The following is a 22,653-nucleotide window of genomic DNA, read 5'->3' as shown; positions in this document are numbered from 1 at the left end:
TGGCAATTATGGCCACTAAAAATGTGTAATACTTACCCTATGTAGGAGTTCATTTAATGATCCATTTGGCATGTATTCAGTAACTATTCCCAAAAATTCAGGCTCATTGCAAATTCCCAAAATTGGGAGAATGTAACTAAATCTAGCTTTGTGTAAAATTTCAGCTTCTCTTAAGACATCCTTTCTTTCACTAAGAGAAGAAAATGCATAATTACTTCAAGTAATACAAAATATACAATTATCATGCCTATAAGATTAAGCCTGGATTTTTTTCATTAATTAACTATGTGACCTCATGTAAATTATGCAACTTCTCTGCACCTTAGTTTCATCATATTTAAAATACAAATAATACCTACCCTATATATTCCACAAGTCTGTTTAGAGACCAAAATAACTTCTATAAGCCACTGACAGGTAAAAGTGCTAAACACAGGTTATTATTATTGTACTTTTCCTAGGAAAGGGAAAGAACATAGTATTAAATTTATAAAGTCTATCTAGGTTAGAATAATTGGTGCTTGAACTAATTACATTGTTTACATTGTATTCAAATGAACATGTTTTATCAGAATATTATATTAAATTTTATGGTTGCATACCATATAAACATTTTCCAAATATCCTGAATATTAAAACATTTAAATGTTATAGATTTAATAGCTGCATAAAAGTCAATAATATTTATAAATTATATACCAGAACTCAGGAAAAGAACACTGAGAACAGGTAAATGCTTAATAATATTAATAGACTGCTGGGGTAACTGGCTCCCAGGTTCATTTGCTTATGCATATATAAAACAAATATATATTTAACTATTTTTTTTTCTATTTTTCTTTGTCACCCAGGCTACAGTGTAGTGGTGTGATCACTGCTCACTACAGCCTCAAACTCCTGGATTTAAGCCATCCTCCCACCTTAGCCTCCCCAGCAGCCAGCAAGCCCCACAGGCATGCAACCATGCCTATTTTTTTATTTTTTTATTTTTGTAGAGACAAGGTCTCACTATGTTGCTCAGGCTGGCCTCAAACTCCTGGGCTCAAGTGACTCTCCAGTTTCAGCCTCCCAAAGTGCTGGGATTACAGGTGTGAGCCACCTTGCCTGGCCACATTTAACTTTTATTATGGATAAAGAATGATGCTCAGCATTATGGAAAATATATAAATTAAAAAGATATAGTCTTTGCCTTTGAGTTGCCCAGAAATCTTTTAAGTAAAATAAAAATATAAGGCAGAATGTAATAAATGCCACCAAAAGAGAAAATAAAAGGAAGCTATTGGGAAATCAGAGAAAAGAGAGTACATTTGAGGTTAGGAGAGTCATTTACAGTCTTCAGAAAAGTAGGATTTTGATCCCAGCTGTACCATAAGAATGAACAGAATTTAAACACTGGAGGGTATCTAAGACAAATGAGGCCTCCACTTGAGGAGAGGATGTGCTTTCTTTTTAACCTGTATATGCCTAGCACTTGGAACAGTGCCCTGGACATAGTAATGTATTAGATGTTCAAATAGGTAGGTATCAAATGAATTCAAGGAAGTTAAAGGGAAGGCTAAATTTGGGAAATTGTGAATTGTTTAATGCAGATCAGGATATGTAATATAAAAGGAGTGAAGGTGAATAAGACAGGTTAGGGCCATTTCTCAGTCTTAAAGCCTGGTTAGGGTGGTGAAACTTCATTTAGCAGTCACTAAATTGTGACTGATGGTTTGTTTATTTGACGCTTTTTTTTTACATACAGAATACAGGCTGGAAACTTTTTTTTTTTTTTTTTTTTAACAGACGAGATCTTGCTGTGTTGCCCAGACTGGCCCTCCCTACTCTGCCTCTTGAGTAGCTGGGACTACAGGGGTGTGCCAACGTACCTGGTGTGACTGAAAGTTTCTGAGTCAGGGAATGACAGTAGAATAAAATTTTAAGATGATTAATTTGGCAACAAGATGTAGGATTAGTAGAAAGTGGTAGAGTTTGAAAATCAGGTGTTAGGAGATTTTAATACCAGTTAAGACGTGAACTTAAAACTACAAAGGTAGCAGTGGAAATGGAAAGAAAAACACTAAGTGAATAGAATGCCCGGGTTGTGGTGACTGACTGTAGGGGGTTAAACAAAAAATGAAAAGGAATGGGAGATGTCATTATTTTTTTTACCCTGGGTGACTGGATGTTGGCTGCAGCAATGACAGAAATAGAAATGTTTCCAGGAGAAGCCTATTAGGTAAGTAATGATGGTAAGTTAGTTCTTACACCTCTCAAGCTCTGAATGAATGGCTGTTGAAATATGAATAGCAACAGACATTCTAGACCAGACTAAGATGGACTGCTTTTAAAAACAAACAAAAAAACAAAGCAAAAGAATCTTGGTCATTTATTTTTTGAATAGGTCATATATTTATATGTCTTAAAATTCAAGAGTAACCAGAAGGCATAAAGTGAAAAGCTTCTCTCATTCTCTGTCCTTCAATCACTTAATACTCCAACTGCTAGGAAACCAATTATATCAGTTTGTGAGACCCATTTCAATTAAACGTTTATTCCCTAGATGGAAATAGTTCTGTGTTTGCCCCAAGAGATTTGGGCCAACAACAGAGGATGACCCTGAAGATTCCTGGATACTAAGAACAACAGAGAGTGCATGCTGCAGAAGTCTCAGTGATACTTCACACACTCTTTCCTCCTCCCATTAAGAGACATTCTTCTTTCCACTGTCACCCTATTATGCGTCAGTCACTTTACATGCACTAGCATCCTAAGATCACCCTCTAAACATAGTTTCATTATCTCCACTTCATAAATGAGGGCACTGAGGCTCAGGAAAATTAATACTTTTCTAATGGTCGCACTAATAAGTGGCAGGGTTGGCGTCAGATTTGAATTGCAATTATGGGACATTAAAGCCTGCATTCTTTCTACCCTACTGCTTGATCAAAGAATATAGTAGGACAGTTCTTGAAGATAGATTTTTGGCAAGATTGAGTGAGTAGGAAATTTTTTTTAAAAGCCAAAAGATTTTAAAAATTGATTTTTATATTTTGAAAATAAAGGCGTAAAGTACAGCTTCTATAGTCACATCACCAAAATTAACTCAAAAATTTAATCAAAACAGTTATGTCATCTACAGGGTATTTGAACAACCAATTGGATTAATTACTCATAGGGGGTGGGAAGATTGTTGGGGAAGGTCCACTTATCGGACAGAAGTCAGGTTATGGAGACTGATTCACCAATCATTAAAATAAGGGCATGTAACATTGCATAAACTTATTTTTCTTTCAGGTCATCCCAAAGAACAATGTAAACATTGTTCTCCATAGCCTGAGACACACATGTATTTATTATTCCTATTTTATAAGTGAGGAAAGAGACACCAGTGAGTCAACTGCATAGCCTCGTCTAATGCTCAGACTACATAAATACTGCAATGATAAGATCTTAAGTAACACATTGGAAAAAAGAATGCGATGCAGTAATGCCCGAGTGTTTCACTGGTCTTATGGCTTCCTCGAAGACAGAATTTCCTACCCAATTCAGTGAAGAATTGTAGACTATGAAAATTGTTCATGAGTATGGGAAAGAAACTCCCTCTTCACTTCTTGGTCCCCAAACTATACAAAGCTTAGATAAACTAAAATCCTGAGAAGCAGCACCCAAAGTGGGAGGATCAATTGGCTTTTCAATACCTATTGGGTCCATCAGTGCTACATTTCCATACAGTGTTTGCATAACTGGCTCTAACATATACCCATCCTCTCTAATCAACCACCACCTTTAAAAGTTGACTACAGACACATATACACACTTGCCCAGCACTTGCTCCACAGAATATAAGGCCCAGAGTAAACAGACACCACACCTTGTATATCACTGAATCTGGATTATGATAGAAAAGAAGTGGAAACAAGCTCTAGAGGTGTCCCAGATCTCCTGTGCCATTTAGGCCATCCAAGCCTGACAGTGAGAGACAATGAAGAAAAGTCACAGGTAGGTGAAAATCCAGTAACTTTGGCAGGGCAGAAGCTGAGGAATTTATCTGATACTGGATACTCATAGCTTCTGGCCAATCAGGCATCTGTGATGACGTATTTTCACATTAGATATAGGAGGAGGAGAAGAAAATGTTGTAATCATGGATGTTAACTCACTAAGAACTGAATGCTGGGCCTAGTTAAATCCATGTAGGAAGTAAAATACGCAAGACTAGTGACCAGACCCATTGACTAATACACAGTTACAGGTCTATGGCACGCGGTTGTAATGTTCTTCTGAAAACAGAAACTAATGCTAACCTTCCCTTAAAACCTGTACAAACCAGTAAGTGAAAGCCATTTACAATTTCTGGCCATTTAACAGTCTTTTGGTTCAATTTATTGTGGCAAAAATAGCACACATTTCCTCTACTTAACAATCTTCCCGCGAGAGAAACAGAGTGGGAGAAACTGAATTATATTGAGTTTGATATAAAACGCTCCTGACAACACATAATAAACCACAAACAAAACAAAAACAATAAAAAGCAAAACATCCTAGATTCTAAAGCAGCTCTGTCCAATAAACATATAATGTGAAAACCACCACATACAATTTAAAATTTTCTCATGGCCACATAAAGTAAAAAAACACATTAAAATGAATTTTAATCATATTTAATCCAAGATATCAAAAATATTATCATTTCAGTATATAATAAACAAATATTAATAAAATATTACAAGTTTTTAAAAATAAATACTAAGCATTCAAACTTTGGTATTTTACACTTAGGTCACATTTCAATTCGGACGGGCACATTTCAAGTGCTCAGTACCCACCTGTGGCTAAGGGCTACCTACTGGACAGTGCAGCCCTACAGCCCGATTTCAAAAATAAGGAAAAAACAAAGCAAGCAAAACCCACACCCACTATATATAAACACACACCAATTTCAATAAACCCGGCGTTTAGAGTTAAGCAGTGATTGCTGATTTTTGGAGTACGGAGAGAGAACGCTTAGGAGTAAGAGGGAAGGAGAGAAAGGGAAATGGAGAGATGCGTGGAGGAATGCAACTGCTGCATCTCCAGAGAAGCCCGTGCTCCCTACCGTGCCAGAGCTTGAACAAGGGTCGGCGCTCCCTACCTCCCAAGCTTGAAGGGCTGCCTAGCGGTGACGAGGTGGGGCCGGCCCCAAGCCGTCACTGCCATTTGGGCTCTAGAGCCCGCTTGTCAGGGTGCTTGAGGGGATGCAGGATAGTTGGGGGCTCTTCCCGGGAAGCCCATTGGCTGCCTACCTGTCGAGCAGCGGGGTGTGGATGTGCAGGTGCTTCACCGCCACCTGGACGCGCCAGTCTGCATGGCGGGCGGACGACACAGTGCCCGAGGCGCCGCGGCTCAAGTAGCGCAGGTCGGCGAGCTTGTGGTAGGGAATGGTGGGCAGGGCGCTGCAGATGGCCTCCCCGTTCATGGTCCCGGGCGCTCAGGCCGGTTCCGATTGTGCCCTCTGCTGCGGTGGCTCCCAAGGCTCCCCCGCCGCGCTCGGGAGCCCAGATCCGCCCCTGCACTAGCGAGGCCGGCAAGACCCTTTTTGCCCCGCGACACTAGGTCACGAGGGCGCCCATTCCCCGGGCGGCCCACGCCAGCCGCTGCCTCTCCGAACCAGAGCTGACTTCTTTTCTAGAGACTGGTGCCAACGCCGTAGCGCCCCAAGGAGCTTCCTCTCTCGTCGCCCTGGCCGGCCCTCCCCGGCGCGCGCCGCCACCAGCTCAGGCTGCCCGAGCTCCTCCCTCCCCAAACTTCGCAGGTTACGTCAGCGGCGGACAGCAAGGCGGGGAGAGGGGAGCCCGCTCGCGGCCCGTCCGCCTGGCTCTCGCCTCGGCCTGCGACCGGGATCCTCCGCCCGGGTCGCGCAGCCGAGGCCGAGGGCTGGGGCGGGCGGCCGGGAAGTGGGAAAGGGAGCCAGAGGCGCTCCTTTTGTCTTCTCTTCCCATCCCCCAGGTTTGGGAAAGTTTTCCTTATGGGAAGCCCCTCTCTTCAGCCTGCTGGCGGGTGTCGGATTGGTTAGCCGCCAACCCCCTCCCCACCCCACCCCTCCCCCTCCCCCTCCCCCCACCCTCACCCCCCGACCCTCACCCCCCACTCTCACCCCCCACCCTCACCCTCACCACCGGCCGCCAAGATTCTCTGGGCCACAGGTCTTCCGGAAGTTGCCAATCCCGGTAGCTGCAGCGTCCGGCTGGGGGCTTTCTTAGGGGGCTCGGGGTTCTGCTTTCTGACTCACTCCCTACTCTGCGCCTGCGCAGGAAGCGATTTGGGGGGTGTTGTGAATTCCGAGGGCTCCACACTTAAGAGGTTGTACACTCACCTGTCTACCTGGACTCCAATTTCCATATTTCCAGTCACTTCAGGACTGAGAGATGGATGATAAACCCTGTCATAGTGGAGCAAGTTCAGGTGTTTAACCGCTGTTATGTGGGATCTGCCTTTCTCCCTCTTCTTTCTTACTTCCGTAAGTATATATATGCAGAGAGTGAAAAATAACCTTGAGAGAGTCCATCCCTCTAACTCCAGGTAAGACTGCAAATAATTCTTTCTTATAAATCTGGGAGGAATGCAGTCAGTGTTTCATGCCAACCAAAAAAGACTGCAAACGTTTTTCCATCTTGCTGCTTTGAACACCTTTCTACTTAGGTGACTATTTTGTAAGATATGAGTGCAAATGTTAAATACAATACCAAGTCCATACTAGATGTTTAATTAATTCTAGGGCTTCAGTAATAAGGAATGACTTGAACAGATTTCTGCCTACAGACAGCTAATGCGTCTGGTATTTTTGCATTACCTGAAATGAAAGTAGCAATGTTAGGTTTTACAATAGTGGGAGGTTGTAAACGATAGTGTGTTAAAAATTTTTGATCATTTATAATAAAATGTTCACTAAATATATGGTCTGATGCTCTGTGCTTTCTTGCTTAATAAACTTTTTTTTGTTTTTTTCTTTTCGAGAGGGAGTCTTGCTCTGTCACCTAGGCTAGAGTGTAGTGGCAGGATCTCAGCTCATTGCAACATCCGCCTCCCTGGTTCAAGCAATTCCCCTGCCTCAGCCTCCCAAGTAGCTCGGATTACAGGCGCCCAGCCCCCAGCTAATTTTTGTATTTTTAGTAGAGACGGGGATTCACCATGTTGGCCAAGGTGGTCTCAAACTCCTGACCTCGTGATCCGCCCACCTTGTCCTCCCAAAGTGCTGGGAGTAGAGGCCTGAGCCACCGGCCAATAAGCTTTTTTCTTAGAAAGTACTCAGAAAACTTTTCTATCCATTCATTCTGTTATGCACGTCAGTGTGAAGAGACCACCAAACAGGCTTTGTGTGAGCAATAAAGCTTTTTAATCACCTGGGTACAGGCCGACTTAGTCCGAAAAAGGAGTCAGCAAAGGGAGATAGGGGTGGGGCAGTCTTTATAGGATTTGGGTAGGTAGTGGAAAGTTACAGTTAAAGGGGGTTTTTCTCTTGCAGGCAAGGGTGGGGTCACAAGGTGCTCAGTGAGGAGCTCCTGAGATTCGTTGTCTAGGAGAAGGACTGTCACAAGGTCAATTGATCAGTTAGGGTGGGGCAGGAACAAATCACAATGGTGGAATGTCATCAGTTATGGCAGGAACTGGCTATTTTCACTTTTGTGGTTCTTCAGTTGCTTCAGGCCATCTGGATGTATACGTGCAGGTCACAGGGGATATGATGGCTTAGCTTGGGCTCAGAGGCCTGACATATTTATCCAGTCAATTAATTAAAAACATGAGTCCTAGAAAAAGAGAACAAAGCATAAACAGAGAAGAAATATCAAAATAATAGTTTAAAAAATTTTGCCAGGACAGGGGTCTTCATATTTAAAGGGCTCACCAAGTAAAAATACCTACATGAAAGCACATCATTAAAAAGGTGAGAACATTAAGAATAAAAGGAAGATTCTAAACGTTTTCAAAGGGCAGAAACAAAAATTAAAGGAATGGGAATTAGAATGGCATTGTATTTCTTAACAATATTATTAAGTCATTGTTATCCTAAAATATAATGAAGTGAAATTTTTTCAGTATTTTAAAGGACAGTAACTTCCAACTTAGAATTCTGTAGTCAAACTATCTGTCAAATATAAGGGCAGAATAAAAACATTTCACATATACAAGGATGAAATACTTTCATTCCATTTCCTTTTTTTTTTTTTTTTAAAGAAAGCTCCTAGAGAATGTGTTCAGCAAAACATGGGAGTAGGCCTAGAAAAAGAAAGACATGGGATCCAGAAAACAGGACCAGGAAATTAAGAAGGGAAACTCCAGAATGAGAGAAATATGACAGAATTGGAGAGCAACCCATTTTCACTGAACAGGGAGATGGCAGACTTTAAGAGAAAACAGTAGTTACAGTAATTGAAATGATAGATTATCTAATTTGAGTATTTGAGAAATTATATAAATGTTTGATAAATCTAATGAAATCTGGGATAAAATTGGAGAACGAATTGTAAAAAAATACAAGTAAAAAGAAGAAGACAATTGTTAATTCCATGAAAATTGTATCAGAAAGGGAAAAAACATTTCTCTAAACTGTTTTGTGGTGGCGAAAAATGTAGAACTTTTCAGAGCTTTTGAAATGCTAATATACATCTCTAAGAAGGAGAGAACATGAAGCATAGAACTTTATGGAATTTATTTGTATTGTTAATTACATTAGTTTTAAATTTACTTTTTAAAACCATATTCACATGGTTTAAAATTTAAAACAGTAAGGACTTACAATGCAATGGAAAAATTGAGAAGAGGACTTAGATACCTTGAAAAAGAGGTGAAAGGTGCTCAACATCATTCATTATCAGGGAATCACAAATTTTATTCACAGTGCAACACTACTATCCAAATAGTAGAAAGAATAAAATTAAAAAGACAGAATATACCAAGTGCGAGTGAGGATTTGGAGCAACAGGAACTCTTATACACTGCTCATGGGAGTGTTGATTGGTACAATCAATTTTGTAAATTGTATGTCAGTATCTATTAAAACTGCAGATATGCAGACCCCATGACCCAGTAATTCCTTGCTTCGGTATGTGGACATGTGTATGCATCTACTAGAATGTTCATAGCAGTGGTATTTATAATAGTCTCAATCTGGAAATTACCCAGATATCCATAAATAGTAGAATAGATAAATAAATTTTGGCACATTTATGCAATATAATACTAAATGGGAATGAAATTAAACAGTGTACAAATATAATGTTGAATGAAAAAAGCCAGATATGGAAGAGCACATAATGCATGAGTTCATTTGTATAAAGTACAAAAATAAATAAAACTAACTTAGGCTTATAGAAATCTTCTCTCTAGTAGGGGAGAGGCATTGATTAGAAGCTAATGATGAGGTATCTGGGATGATGGCAATGTTCTATTTTTTGATTCAGGACCTAGGATCTAGATGCCAGTTGCATGGGTGTGTTCAGTTTATGAAAATTCTTGAAGATTACAGTCATGTTCACTCTTATACTTCAATAAAAAGTTAATTGGTTTAAATATAAAATAAACATGTACATATATAAATATAAGTATATATTGTATATGCATATATAAATATAGATTTATATATTATATATTATTTATTATATTTTTATATTTATATATTTTCATATTTATATATTATATACAAATATATAAATATATTATATATTTATTATATATACATAATATTAATATGATATAATATATTATATAATTAATATTATATGATAGAAAATATTAATATTATAAATATATAATTTAATATATTGCATAATATATAACATATGTTTATATATAAAATATATTATAAATTATTGTTTAAATAATAATAATCAGTTAATACATATTTAATTATTAATTAAATTATTATAAATTATTTATATTATATAATAATTTATATATTTTTATAAGTATATATTATTATAAATTATTTATAAAAATATAAATTATTATCATAAATAATTGATAAATAAATTATTAATTTTATTAAATTTATAAAATAACAAATAAAAATAATAAACATAAATTAAATATAATATAAATATATATCTTTAATATATTATAATATATATTTATATATTTATTTGTATATTATATTTATATATTATATATTTAAAATATATATATTTAAAATATATATATTTAAAATATATATTTAAAAATATACTTAAAAATATAATTTATATATAATATATTATATATTTGTATATTATATATATATTTATATATTATATACAAATATATAAAATATATAAAATATATAAATATATTATATATTTGTATATTATATAATATATATTTATATATTATATATATATTTATATATTATGTGTGCATGTTTACATTTAATTATATATAAATATATATATATTTATATATTATATATTTAAAATATATATATTTAAAATATATATATTTAAAATATATATATTTAAAATATATATATTTAAAATATATATATTTAAAATATATATATTTAAAATATATATTTAAAAATATACTTAAAAATATAATTTATATATAAAATATATATATAATTTATGTATAAATATATAACTATATATTTATATATTATATATATATTTATATATTATATACAAATATATAAAATATATAAATATATTATATATTTAAAATATATATATTTAAAAATATACTTAAAAATATAATTTATATATAAAATATATATATATTTATATATTATATACAAATATATAAAATATATAAATATATATATTTAAAAATATACTTAAAAATATAATTTATATATAAAATATATATATATTTATGTATAAATATATAACTATATATTTATATATTTATTTGTATATTATATAATATATATTTCATTCCATTTCCTTTTTTTAAAGAAAGCTCCTAGAGAATGTGTTTATTTATTTATAATATAATATATTATATATTTGTATGTTATATTTATATATTATGTATTTGTATATTATATATATATTTCATTCCATTTCCTTTTTTTAAAGAAAGCTCCTAGAGAATGTGTTTATTTATTTATAATATAATATATTATATATTTGTATGTTATATTTATATATTATGTGTGCATGTTTACATTTAATTATATATAAAATATATAAAATATCTGTCACTTTTATGTAATTATTATAACCCTATATACCCATCCACTTTGCTTACTTTTCACTTAATATATCTTGGATATCTTTCCATATGAATGCATAAAAAGCTCCCTCATCTTTTTTTATTTTCTTTTTTTTTTTTGAGACGGAGTCTCACTCTGTCGCCCAGGCTGGAGTGCAGTGGCCGGATCTTGGCTCACTGCAAGCTCCGTCTCCTGGGTTAACACCATTCTCCTGCCTCAGCCTCCCCAGTAGCTGGGACTACAGGCGCCCGCCACCTCGCCCGGCTAGTTTTTTTGTATTTTTTAGTAGAGACGGGGTTTCACCGGGTTAGCCAGGATGGTCTTGATCTCCTGACCTCGTGATCCGCCCGTCTTGGCCTCCCAAAGTGCTGGGATTACAGGCTTGAGCCACCGCGCCCGGCCATCTTTTTTTTTATTTTCTAAAGGCTGATGGATATACCATAATTTATCCCCCAATAATAGGCATTTACTTTGTTTTCACACATATGCTATTACAGATAATGCTGCAATACTTAATTTTTGCTTATGCTTATGTTATTTCATACATGTATATCTACATATTCCAGTAGCCAAATTGCTGGATCAAAGAGTATGTTGGTTTATAACTTTGGTTCATGTCATTGAATTGTTCTTCACTGAAGTTATACTAGTTTTCTTTTACTGTAGATGATGAAAATAGCTATTTCTCCACACACTTACTTTCCTTCCTTTTTAAGATGGATAGTACATTGTTGGTCTGCTGATTCCTGAAGTGGTCAGTGCTTCTAAATTCATGTAAATGCTAAGATTCTTTTTATCAGAAGCCTTCTAAATATTTTTTAATCACAACCCTAAACCTTTAGCTTTCATGATAGGATTTACCAGTATACAGTTTTAAACATACATTATTAGACATATATGGGAAATTAAATTATATATATCTTCATATACATATAGTTCAATTCCTACAATTAATTGGCTAAAGATAGAAAGTTTAAGGTATACTGATGCTGAAATACATCAACTAAACAAGAAAGAAAATATTAGAATGCAAGTTGGCTTAAAAAACAAGAATCACATCTATATACTGATTTCATCTGGTCAAAATTCTATAAAATTACATCAAAATTTGTTTTTCTATGAGATAAGGTTTATTTATACCTGTATGTATTATGTTAGGAAATTGCACCTTGAAATTGCATATCTCTTCAATTAGACACAAGACAAAAAAGGGAAAAATAAACTACTTAAAAAGCTACAAATTTAAGAATTTCAAACATTTCATATTGTAAACTTTCTAATTTTTGGTTTAAATGCACCTAATAAGTTTTAAAAGCACAAATCCTGGGGAAGTCTTTATAATTGCATGATAATAAATGTACTACATGGGAAAACTAATGTTTGGGGTACATTTGGTACCTTCCCCTCAAAACTTTTAATATTTGATGTATCTGATGATAGTCTATTATTATGAGATAGAAAAATATACTTTTTACATCTAATTAGAAAAATCATGTTTCTCATTTAGCCATCTGTATTCATTCCTAAAATTGAACATGTCATATTTAAATTGACTGATAAAATGATGTTTTTTTTCTTTAGAATTATTAGGAAACATTACATGGAAATCAACCTTTTAATGTGATATTTACTAATAACACTTTTCTCAAATATTTTTCTGCCGAGACCAGCTCGTTTGGGGAGACCCTAACCCAGTGGTGCTAGAGTGATTAAAGACACACACACAGAAATACAGAGGTGTGAAGTGGGAAATCAGGGGTCTCACAGCCTTCAGAGCTGAGAGCCCCGAACAGATATTTATCCACATATTTATTAACAGCAAACCAGTCATTAGCATTGTTTCTATAGATATTAAATTAACTAAAAGCATCCCTTATGGGAAATGAAGGGATGAGCCAAACTAAAGGAATAGGTTGGGCTAGTTAACTGCAGCAGGAACACGTCCGTAAGACACAGATCGCTCATGCTATTGTTTGTGGCTTAAGAATGCCTTTAAGCGGTTTTCCGCCCTGGGTGGGCCAGGTATTCCTTGCCCTCATTCCTGTAAACCCACAACCTTCCAGCTTGGGCTTTAGGGCCATTATGAACATGTTACAGTGCTGCAGAGATTTTGTTTATGGCCAGATTTTGGGGGGCTTGCTCCCAACATTTTTCAATTTAAAGTTACATTTAAATCTTTTACCATTTGGACAAATGGTGAAATTATTTTAAAAAATTCTAAGAAGGTGAAGTTAATATATATTTCTGTGAAAGTGCTGAAAAATAAAAACAAAACAAAGCAGTTGGAGATACTAAGCTAGTACAATCTCCCACCTAATTCAAGAATATCTAATGAAGAGTTGACCAGTTCTTTTGAACATTCCCTGGCAAAAGGGAAATCACTAAATTTTGAGCAAGCCGTTTCCATTGGTTACAGATTTCTTTTGATAAAATTCTCTAACATTTTAAATTTTAGGAGGTGATTCTGGCCTTAGTATTACTGGCTTTTACTGTATTAAGTCTAATTCTCGGCCGGGCGCGGTGGCTCAAGCCTGTAATCCCAGCACTTTGGGAGGCCGAGACGGGTGGATCACGAGGTCAGGAGATCAAGACCATCCTGGCTAATACGGTGAAACCCCGTCTCTACTAAAAACTACAAAAAAAAAAAAAAAAAAAAAAAACCTAGCCAGGCGAGGTGGCGGTGCCTGTAGTCCCAGCTACTCGGGAGGCTGAGGCAGGAGAATGGCGTAAACCCGGGAGGCGGAGCTTGCAGTGAGCTGAGATCCGGCCACAGCACTCCAGCCTGGGTGACAGAGTGAGATTCCGTCTCAAAAAAAAGAAAAAAAAAAAAGTCTAATTCTCCTACCTAGACAACTGAAACAAAGGGTCTACCCCTTTTAAGGTTGTATGAGGGATTTAAAAGATAAATACTTTGAAGATAGGTATGTCATCTTTAGTCTTCTTTTACTTCAACTTGGTTTTTAGTCTCTGTGGTTGTCCTGTATTCATCAATATCCCCACCTCCAAATACATTAGAAAATTTTTTGTGAAATCTGACAGATGAGAGGGATTGTAGCTGTACCTGTCTTTGATCTGAATCTATTCACACAAAGGAAGATGGCATTCTTTTTTTTTTTTTTTTTTGTAGGCAGCCCTGCTAAACTATTAATTTAGGTTGGGCCTCAATTAATTTTTCTTTTCTTTTCTTTTCTTTCTTTTTTCATTCTGTCTTGTCTTTCTTTCCTTTCTTCTCCTTTTCTTCCTCCTCCTCCTTCTTTTTTTCCTTCTTTTCCTCCTGCCCCTCCCTCTCTCCCCCTTCCTATTCTTCTTTCTTCATCTTTTTTTCTTAATGAAGTGCCTTTAAAACAGGTTTTCCCTCTTGTACTTGTACAATTGATTCTTTTAGACCCAGTATTATTGGTTGAACTATGTTTCCCAAAAAGATGTTGAAGTCCTAACCCTCAATACTGATGAATGTGACCAACCATATTTTGAAATAGAATCTTTACAGCTGATCAAATTAGGATAAGGTCGTTAGGATGGGACCTAATCCTGACTGTGTCCTTATAATGAGGGGAAATTTGTACATCATGACAAGCATGCCTACAGGGAAGATACTGTGAAGACACAGGGAGAACACTATCTGCAAGCTATTGAACAGACTAGACTACCAGAAGCTAAGTGAGAAGAATGGAATGGATTCTGCCTCATAGTTACTAGAAGGAACCAGCTCTGCTGGCTCTTTGATTTTGGACTTCTAGCTTCCAGACAATAGATTTCTGTTGTTTAAACCATTCTGTGTAGTTTTGTTATGGCAGCCCCAGGAATCTAATGTACTCAGCTACAATTTAAAAATACTTTTTAGGATAATTATAAATTTATAGGATGTTGCAAAGGTAATACAGAGAGGTCTCATGTATCCCTTCATTCAGTTCCTGCCAGTGGTTATGTCTTACAGAATTATAATACAATATAAAAACCAGTAATATAGCATTCATTCAATGTATGTATATTGTTCTGTGTCATTTTATCACATGTGTAGATTCCTGTATCACCACCCCAGTCAAGGTACAGAACTATCCCACCATAACAAAGATTTCATTTATACTATCTCTTTACTTTCACACTCACCCCCTAACTCCCCGAACATCCTTAATCCCTATTAATCACTAATCTATTTTCCATCTCTATTACATTAATACAGTCGTAAAGTACGTGATATTTTGAGATTCGCTTTGTTCACTCAGCATAATGACCTTGAGATTCATCCAAGTTGTTGCTTAGAATTGGTGTTTGGGGCCGGGCGCGGTGGCTCACGCCTGTAATCCCAGCACTTTGGGAGACCGAGGTGAGCGGTTCATGAGGTCAGGAGATCGAGACCATCCTGGCCAACATGGTGAAACCTCGTCTCTACTAAAAATACAAAAATCAGCTGGGTGTGGTGGTGCACGCCTCTAGTCCCAGCTACTCGGGAGGCTGAGGCAGGAGAATCACTTGAACCTAGGAGGCAGAGATTGTAATGAGCCAAGATCGTGCCGCTGAGCTCCAGCCTGGTGACAGAGCGAGATTCCATCTCAAAAAAAAAAAGAATTGGTGTTTGGTTCTTCTTTAGTATCCATTGTGTACTGTATCATAGTGTTTTAACCATTCACTTGTTGAGGGATATTTTAGTTATTTCCAAGTTTTGCCTATTACAGATAAAGCTGCTATGAATAATTGTGTGCAGATTTTTGTGTGGACATAAGTTTTTGTTTCTGTGAGATAAATGGCCAGGAGTATAATTCCTACATTGCACAGTAAAAGTATTTTTAATTTGTTTAAGAAACAGCCACACTGTTTTTCAGAGTGACTGCTTCATTTAACATCCCATAGCAATGTACGAAAGATTCCATTTCTCTGAATCTATCTCTATTTTTTATATTAGCTTTCTAATAAATGTGTAGTAATATCTCATTTATATACACACATTTTTGAAACTAGTAAGGTTTTTTTCGTATATATGTAATTCTTCTAGCCTTTTGTGATTTTTTTCAAAGTGTATTTTGCTATGTTGGCTGTCCTCTCCTGAAAGCACAACATTTGGATTTATATATTCACAACTTCAGTTCTTTGCTTTGTCATTTGTGCAGTGTGTGACTTTGAGCAGTCTGCTTAATCTTTTTGATGATCATTTTTTTCCTCTGTGAAATTATTGCTCTAACTAATATATATGGGATGTAAGATAATTTATGTAAAAGTGTCTGGTATATGGCATACTCTTAGTAGATGCTACTTTCTTTTGCTTCTGTGATTTCCACTCAATAGAAATATGGACCAGGACAAAACAAGTTCAGAATCTAAAGGTAATTAGAGACCTCCCTTCCTTAATTAACCAGGTAAATTCATATCTAGAAAATATTTTTTTTCATTTAGATTATGAATCTTCAGAAAATTTTCAATTGCTATAATTTTTCACATTATAGCCTGGGCAAATTGCTCATTTTACTTGCTCACTGAAACAGTTTATACTTTTCAGTCATTAACATTGGAAATATGGAGTACAATCTGACATAAAACATGCAATTGGTACATGAATTCTGACTCAAATCTTACCACATTGTCATAGTCTGAGTTATGTAGCTAAAATAATTGAAGTCCTTTAAATAAAGGATTCATTGCAGTTATTTAGAGTAAGATAATCAGTAAGTAAAATTTTTGGTAGTATTCCATATGTGGGATCTTGCTTGCTAAAAAGTGCATATTGATATGGGATGAGAGTAGGGATTAGGTGCTATTTGATGGCATTAGGCAAGGAGACTCAGGATTAGCAACATTATCTCCCCAGGCCCAGCTACCCTGTTCTGTGAGGTGCCTTGAAAAAGCCCTACACATAAAGAATAGTAGCAACAGAAGGAAAATAAGCATTACATTTTAAAAGCTCTGATTAGCTGGCTGGAACACTAGGCAAAAGACCCAAGGAATCTTACCCCTTGCTGCCCTTCATCTATCCTCAAACTGGAATGTTTTGGATTTAAGATATAGTTGACTGGACTACCTCTCTGTAATCATTTTTTCATAAAATTACATCCAAGTGAAATATATAGGCTATTATGTGTAAGAGGATGGGGAAAATAATTTTCCTTAAAATCACCTGCTTTGATCCTGTGCTTACAAGAAGAAAGGAAGCTGAAAGTACTGCATGCCTATTATTCTGTTACCACATTTTCTTTTTGGTTTTTTGGAAGCAAGAAAAATGTTCTCCTTTCTGCTTTTCATGCACAAATGATTTTTTATAGTTTTATTAACTTTTAATTGACAATAACTGCAGTACAATCTGATATTTCAATACATGGATACATTGTGGAATGACCAAATGAGGCCAATTGACATATTTATCACCTTGAATACCTATTGCTTCTTTGTAGTGAGAACATTTAAAATTCATTCTTTCTTCCCTCCAAGATGGCAGACTAGAGGCTTTTCCAGCACACCTCTCTCACTTGAAAGAAGCAAAATAGTGTGTAGAGAGTCAAACCTTGAACTTTCATTCAAAAAGGAGCAAGGGAGTTCAATAGAAGTGTAAAAGAAAACTTTAGATTCTGGGAAAGAGAAGGTGAATCAGTAGCCTGCATTGTCGAGTCCAGCTAAAATCCACAAATGAATCTCCAGTATAGGAGAGGGTGAGTGACCGTGTCTGCGATCCACCTCCCTATTGGGGGAAATTGTGTAAACCAGGCCAAGGGAGAGCACCTTGACCCTCCCAAGCCCTGAGTCTAACTTGGGGAGCAGCAGGGAGCCAATGAAAAGGAATGGCCCCTAAAGTGTCACATGTACTTTCCCAGACCTGGGCACTGAGAGGAGGATGGCATTATTGACCCTGGCTTATAACAAACTGCATGGGATCTTGTGAGCTAGCATGACAACAGCTGTTGGCATTAGAGAGACTCAGGCTGGGATTGGAGAACTGCAGCTTGAGTTGGGGAGGGGCTCTCACAGCCATAACTGGAGTTGGGGAAGGGATCTCACAGCCAGAACTGAGAAATGAATGTAGCATGAGCTCCAGCCACTGGTGCTAGAACTGAGATTTCCCTCTTAACAGGACCAAAACAGGAGGAATGTTGTCCAGGAGGTGTGGTTTTGACTTGGGCAGAGAGTTTTATGGCCTGGGGTAGTTTTGTTGACTGGAATCAAACTGTAGAGACTGGTGGGTGCCCCAACTGGATGCCACAATAGGGATGGGGGAATGAGCCTTTCCACATCTTCGGATTGAGTGGGAGGCAGGTTTTATTAGCTCTCACTTGGCTGTGGCACTGAGACCACCCCTCCATCCCTGTGCTGGGACCTTGGGGCAGCAGCATTGCACCACTCCTCACCTGGGCATTTCTCCAGGGACCTGGGGACTGCCCTCTGATCCCCACTGGGGCTGGCAGCCACCATTGAAGGAATTGAGTGCAAGCTTTACTGGTCCAGCTGGGCCCAGCTGTGCATCTCCCTCCCTCAGACAGCATGGTATCCAGACCACTGAGCATTTCGTGGCCCAACCAATCATCTGGGACACCTAAGCACTTCTCTGGGATAATGGAAATTGGGCATAAACTCTACTGTACCACTGCAGATGGGTCTTACCTGCAAGTGTCACCTACTTACTGGCCTAGAGGGTGGAGTGCACAGTCCATTACAGCATTTGCTGACATAACTATAGAGCACTTGGGAACAAAATAAACTTCTTACAATCATTGCCTCTACCACCCTGGCTACTCAGGAGGTTGCTGCTACTAAAATTGGCATTTGAGAAACCCACTGCACTAAGACTATGTCCAAGAAAGCAATACCGTCTTTACCACCGAACACACCCAGAAGAAAAGCCAAAAGAACCTACCCAACATATACTACAGTCACATTCTCAAGAAAAAGAAAAGGCCTGTGCCAATAAAAGTAAATTTAAAAATAAGAAGTACCAACTATATCTCCAGATGCACAGAAATCAGCATAATAGTACAGGAAGCATTAAAAGGCAAGGAATTATGACACCCCCAGATGAATACAGTAATTTTCTGTTAATGAATCCTAACCAAAAAGAAATCCTTAGAGTGCCAGATAAAGCATTTAGAATATTGGTTTTAAAGAAACTCAATGAGATCCAAGAGAGTTCTGAAAACTAATACAAATAAATCAGAAAATCAATTCAGGATACGAACAAGAAATTTACTGAGATGATAAACATGTTAAAAAATAACAGAACTTCTGGAAATGAAAAATTCATTGAAGAAAATACAGAATACATTTGAAGGCATCAAAAGTACTAAGCAGGAGAATGAATCTCAGAACTTGAACACAAGTCTTTTGCATTAAGCTAGTCAGAGAAAAAGAAAAGAACAAAAAAGAATGCACAAGGCCTTTGAGACATAGAGACCACATAAATCAATCAACCTTGTATTCCTGAGGAAGAAGAAGTAAAAAGTTGAGAAAAACCTATATAAGGGAATAATTGACAAAACTTCCCTAGTCTAGCAAGAGATTTAGACATTCAGATATCAAAGTCCCAGTGATCATCAAGAAAATCAATTGCAAAACAGACTTCACCATGCCATACAATAATCAGACTGTGAAAAGGCACCGTGAAAGAGAGAATTCTAAAATCAGAGAGAGAAAAGCATCTAGTTACCCATAAAGGAACCCCATCAGATTAATAAACTTATCAGCAGAAACCTTACAACCCAAAAGAGAATGAGATGCTATTTTCCACGTGCCAAAATGAAATGTCAGCTAAGAATGTTATATCCTGTCAGAATAAGCTTTCTAAATGGAGAAGAAATAAAGCCTTTTATAGGCAAGCAAACACTAAGGGAATTTGTCACCACTAGACCAGCCAAACAAGAATTGCTCAAAGGAGTCCTAAACGTGGAAATGAAAGTATAAAACTCACAGACTTTATAAAACAATCACACAAGGGAGCAGGAGAAAGGAATCAAATAGCAACTTGAAAGAATTCCACCAAACCAGAAAGACAAACAGAAAAAGATAGAAACAAAGAATTTATAAAAGAACTAGATAACAGTTAACAATGTGACAGAAACAAAACCTCACATATCAAAATTAACCTTGAGTGTAAATGGAATAAATGCTCCATTTAAAAGATTTAGATTGGCAGAATGGATTAAAAACATGATTTAATTATATGCTGCTTACAAGAAACTCACCTTACCCATAAAGACAAGTATAGACTGAAAGTAAAGGGATGGAAAAGGATATTCCATACCAACAGAAACAAAACGTGAGCAGGGATAACTGTATTTAAATCAGATAAAATAGACATCAGATAAAAAACAGTAAAAAAAAAAAAAGTAAAAGAAGACTATAGTGATAAAGTGATCAATTCAGGAAGAGAATGTAACAATCATGTAGATAGATATAAATCATATATATACATATATAAATATATATCTCAATCCTTGAGCACCCAAACTCATAAAACATTTACTATTAGGTCTAAGGAAAGATATGGACAGCAATACAATAATAGTGGGAGATTTTAACACCTCACTCACAGCACTAGACAGATCATCTGGACAGAAAATCAACAAAGAAACATTAGACTTAAACTATACTCTAGAACAAATGGACTCACCAAACATACAGAATATTCTACTGAACAACTGCAGAATACACATACTTATCATCAGCACATCGTACATTCTCCAAGATAGACCATATGTTAGGCCACAATACAAGTCTCAATAAATTTTAAAAAATTGGGGCCGGGCGCGGTGGCTCAAGCCTGTAATCCCAGCACTTTGGGAGGCCGAGACGGGCGGATCACGAGGTCAGGAGATCGAGACCATCCTGGCTAACACGGTGAAACCCCGTCTCTACTAAAAAATACAAAAAACTAGCCGGGCGACGTGGCGGGCTCCTGTAGTCCCAGCTACTTGGGAGGCTGAGGCAGGAGAATGGCGTAAACCCAGGAGGTGGGGCTTGCAGTGAGCTGAGATCCAGCCACTGCACTCCAGCCTGGGCGGCAGAGCGAGACTCCGTCTCAAAAAAAAAAAAAAAAAAAAAAAATTTTTAAAAAATTGGAATCATATCAAGTATCTTCTCAGATCACAACAGAATAAAATTATAAATCAATACCAGGTGGAACTTTGTAAACTATACAAATATATGGAAATTAAGCAACATGCTCCTAATGAATCTTTGGGTCAGTGATGAAGATGAAAATTAGATTTTTTTTGAAGTGAATGAAAATGGAAGCACAACACATGAAAACTCTGGGATACAGCAAAGGCAGTGCTAAGAGTAAAGTTTACAGTGTTAAATGCCTGTATAATAAAAAAAGAAAGATCACAAATTATAGCCTAACATCACACCTCAAGGTGCTGATTATATATAAAACAACAAACCAAGCCCAAAGTTAGCAGAAGAAAAAAAAATAAGAAAGATTATAGCAGAACTAAATGAAACAGAGACATAAACAAACAAAAAATAGGAAGGGTCAATGAAACAAAAGGGATTTTCTTTTTTGTTTTGTTTTGTTTTTGTTTTGGAGACTAGGTGTCATTCAGTCTCCCAGGCTTGTGTGCAGTGGTGCAGTTATGGCTTACTCTGGCCTTGAACTCCTAGACTCAAGCAATCTTCCCACCTCAGCCTCCTGAGTACCTGGGACTATAGGCACATACCACCATGCTCAACAAATTTGTGAAAAATAAAAAAAAAATGATTTTCAGAGATTGGACCTTACTATATTACCCAGACTGGTCTTGAACTCCTCTGGTCTTGACCTCCTAAAGTGATGGGTTTATAGGTGTGCATGACTGCACCCAGCCAAAATACTGCTTTTGAAAAGATAAACAGAATTGATAAACCACTACCTAGACTAACCAAGGAAAAAGAGAGAAGAACCAAATGAACAAAAGGAGAAATGAAGAAAGAGACATTATAAACGATACCACAGAGGTACAAAAGGCCATCAGAGACTATTTTGAACAACTATATGTTCATAAACTAGAAAACTTAGAGAAAATAGATATATTCCTGAAAACATACAAGCTCCCATTTGAACCAGGAAGAAATATAAAACCTGAACAGATCAATAATGTGTTGTGAGATTGGACAAGTAATTACAAGTCTCCCAACAAAAAAGAGTACAGTGCCAGATGAATTCAGAGCCATATTCTACCAAACATACAAAGAAGAACTGGTACCAGTCCTCTGGAGACTGTTTACAATAATTGAGGAGGTGAGAATTCTTCCTAACTCATTCTATGAAGCCAGTATCATGCTGATACCAAAAACATATAAGGACACAACAAAAAGAGAAGACTACAGATAAATATCCCTGATTAGCATACATGCAAAAGTCCTAAGCAATATACTAGCAAGCCAAATCAAACAGCACATCAAAAAGATAGTACAGCATCAAGTGGGTTTTATACCACATATGCAAGGATGGTTTACCATATGTGAACCAATTAATGGGCTTCATCACATAAACAAAATTAAGGAAAAAAACATAGGATCACCTCAATAGTTGCAGAAAAGGCATTTGATAAAAT

The 22,653-nt window shown here is 36.6% G+C and overlaps 1 protein-coding gene across 3 annotated transcripts in view; it reads right to left on the bottom strand.

Annotated features, from left to right (window-relative positions):
- RIPK2 (receptor interacting serine/threonine kinase 2) overlaps nucleotides 1–6,062 on the bottom strand; it is a 39,135-nt gene extending 33,073 nt beyond the window's left edge. Inside the window, exons 1-3 of one of the 3 annotated variants that reach the window (XM_033203662.1) lie at nucleotides 5,265–5,401; nucleotides 361–457; nucleotides 37–190 (exon numbers count right to left, since the gene is read on the bottom strand). In XM_033203662.1, coding sequence (XP_033059553.1) covers nucleotides 37–72 — 36 coding nt within the window. In that variant the 5' untranslated portion in view covers nucleotides 73–190; nucleotides 361–457; nucleotides 5,265–5,401. Of the gene's footprint in view, nucleotides 1–36; nucleotides 191–360; nucleotides 458–5,264 lie in introns of all 3 variants that reach the window. The other 2 variants (XM_033203661.1, XM_033203663.1) reach the window with 2 other exon arrangements.
- Nucleotides 6,063–22,653: the final 16,591 nt, after the last annotated feature.

Source organism: Trachypithecus francoisi, unplaced genomic scaffold (genome assembly GCF_009764315.1).
Source record: "Trachypithecus francoisi isolate TF-2019V2 unplaced genomic scaffold, Tfra_2.0 Lachesis_group7, whole genome shotgun sequence".
Classification (NCBI taxonomy): Eukaryota; Metazoa; Chordata; class Mammalia; order Primates; family Cercopithecidae; genus Trachypithecus; species Trachypithecus francoisi.
Note: the sequence above shows the minus strand (reverse complement) of the source record. Positions and strands in the feature narration are given on the sequence as shown.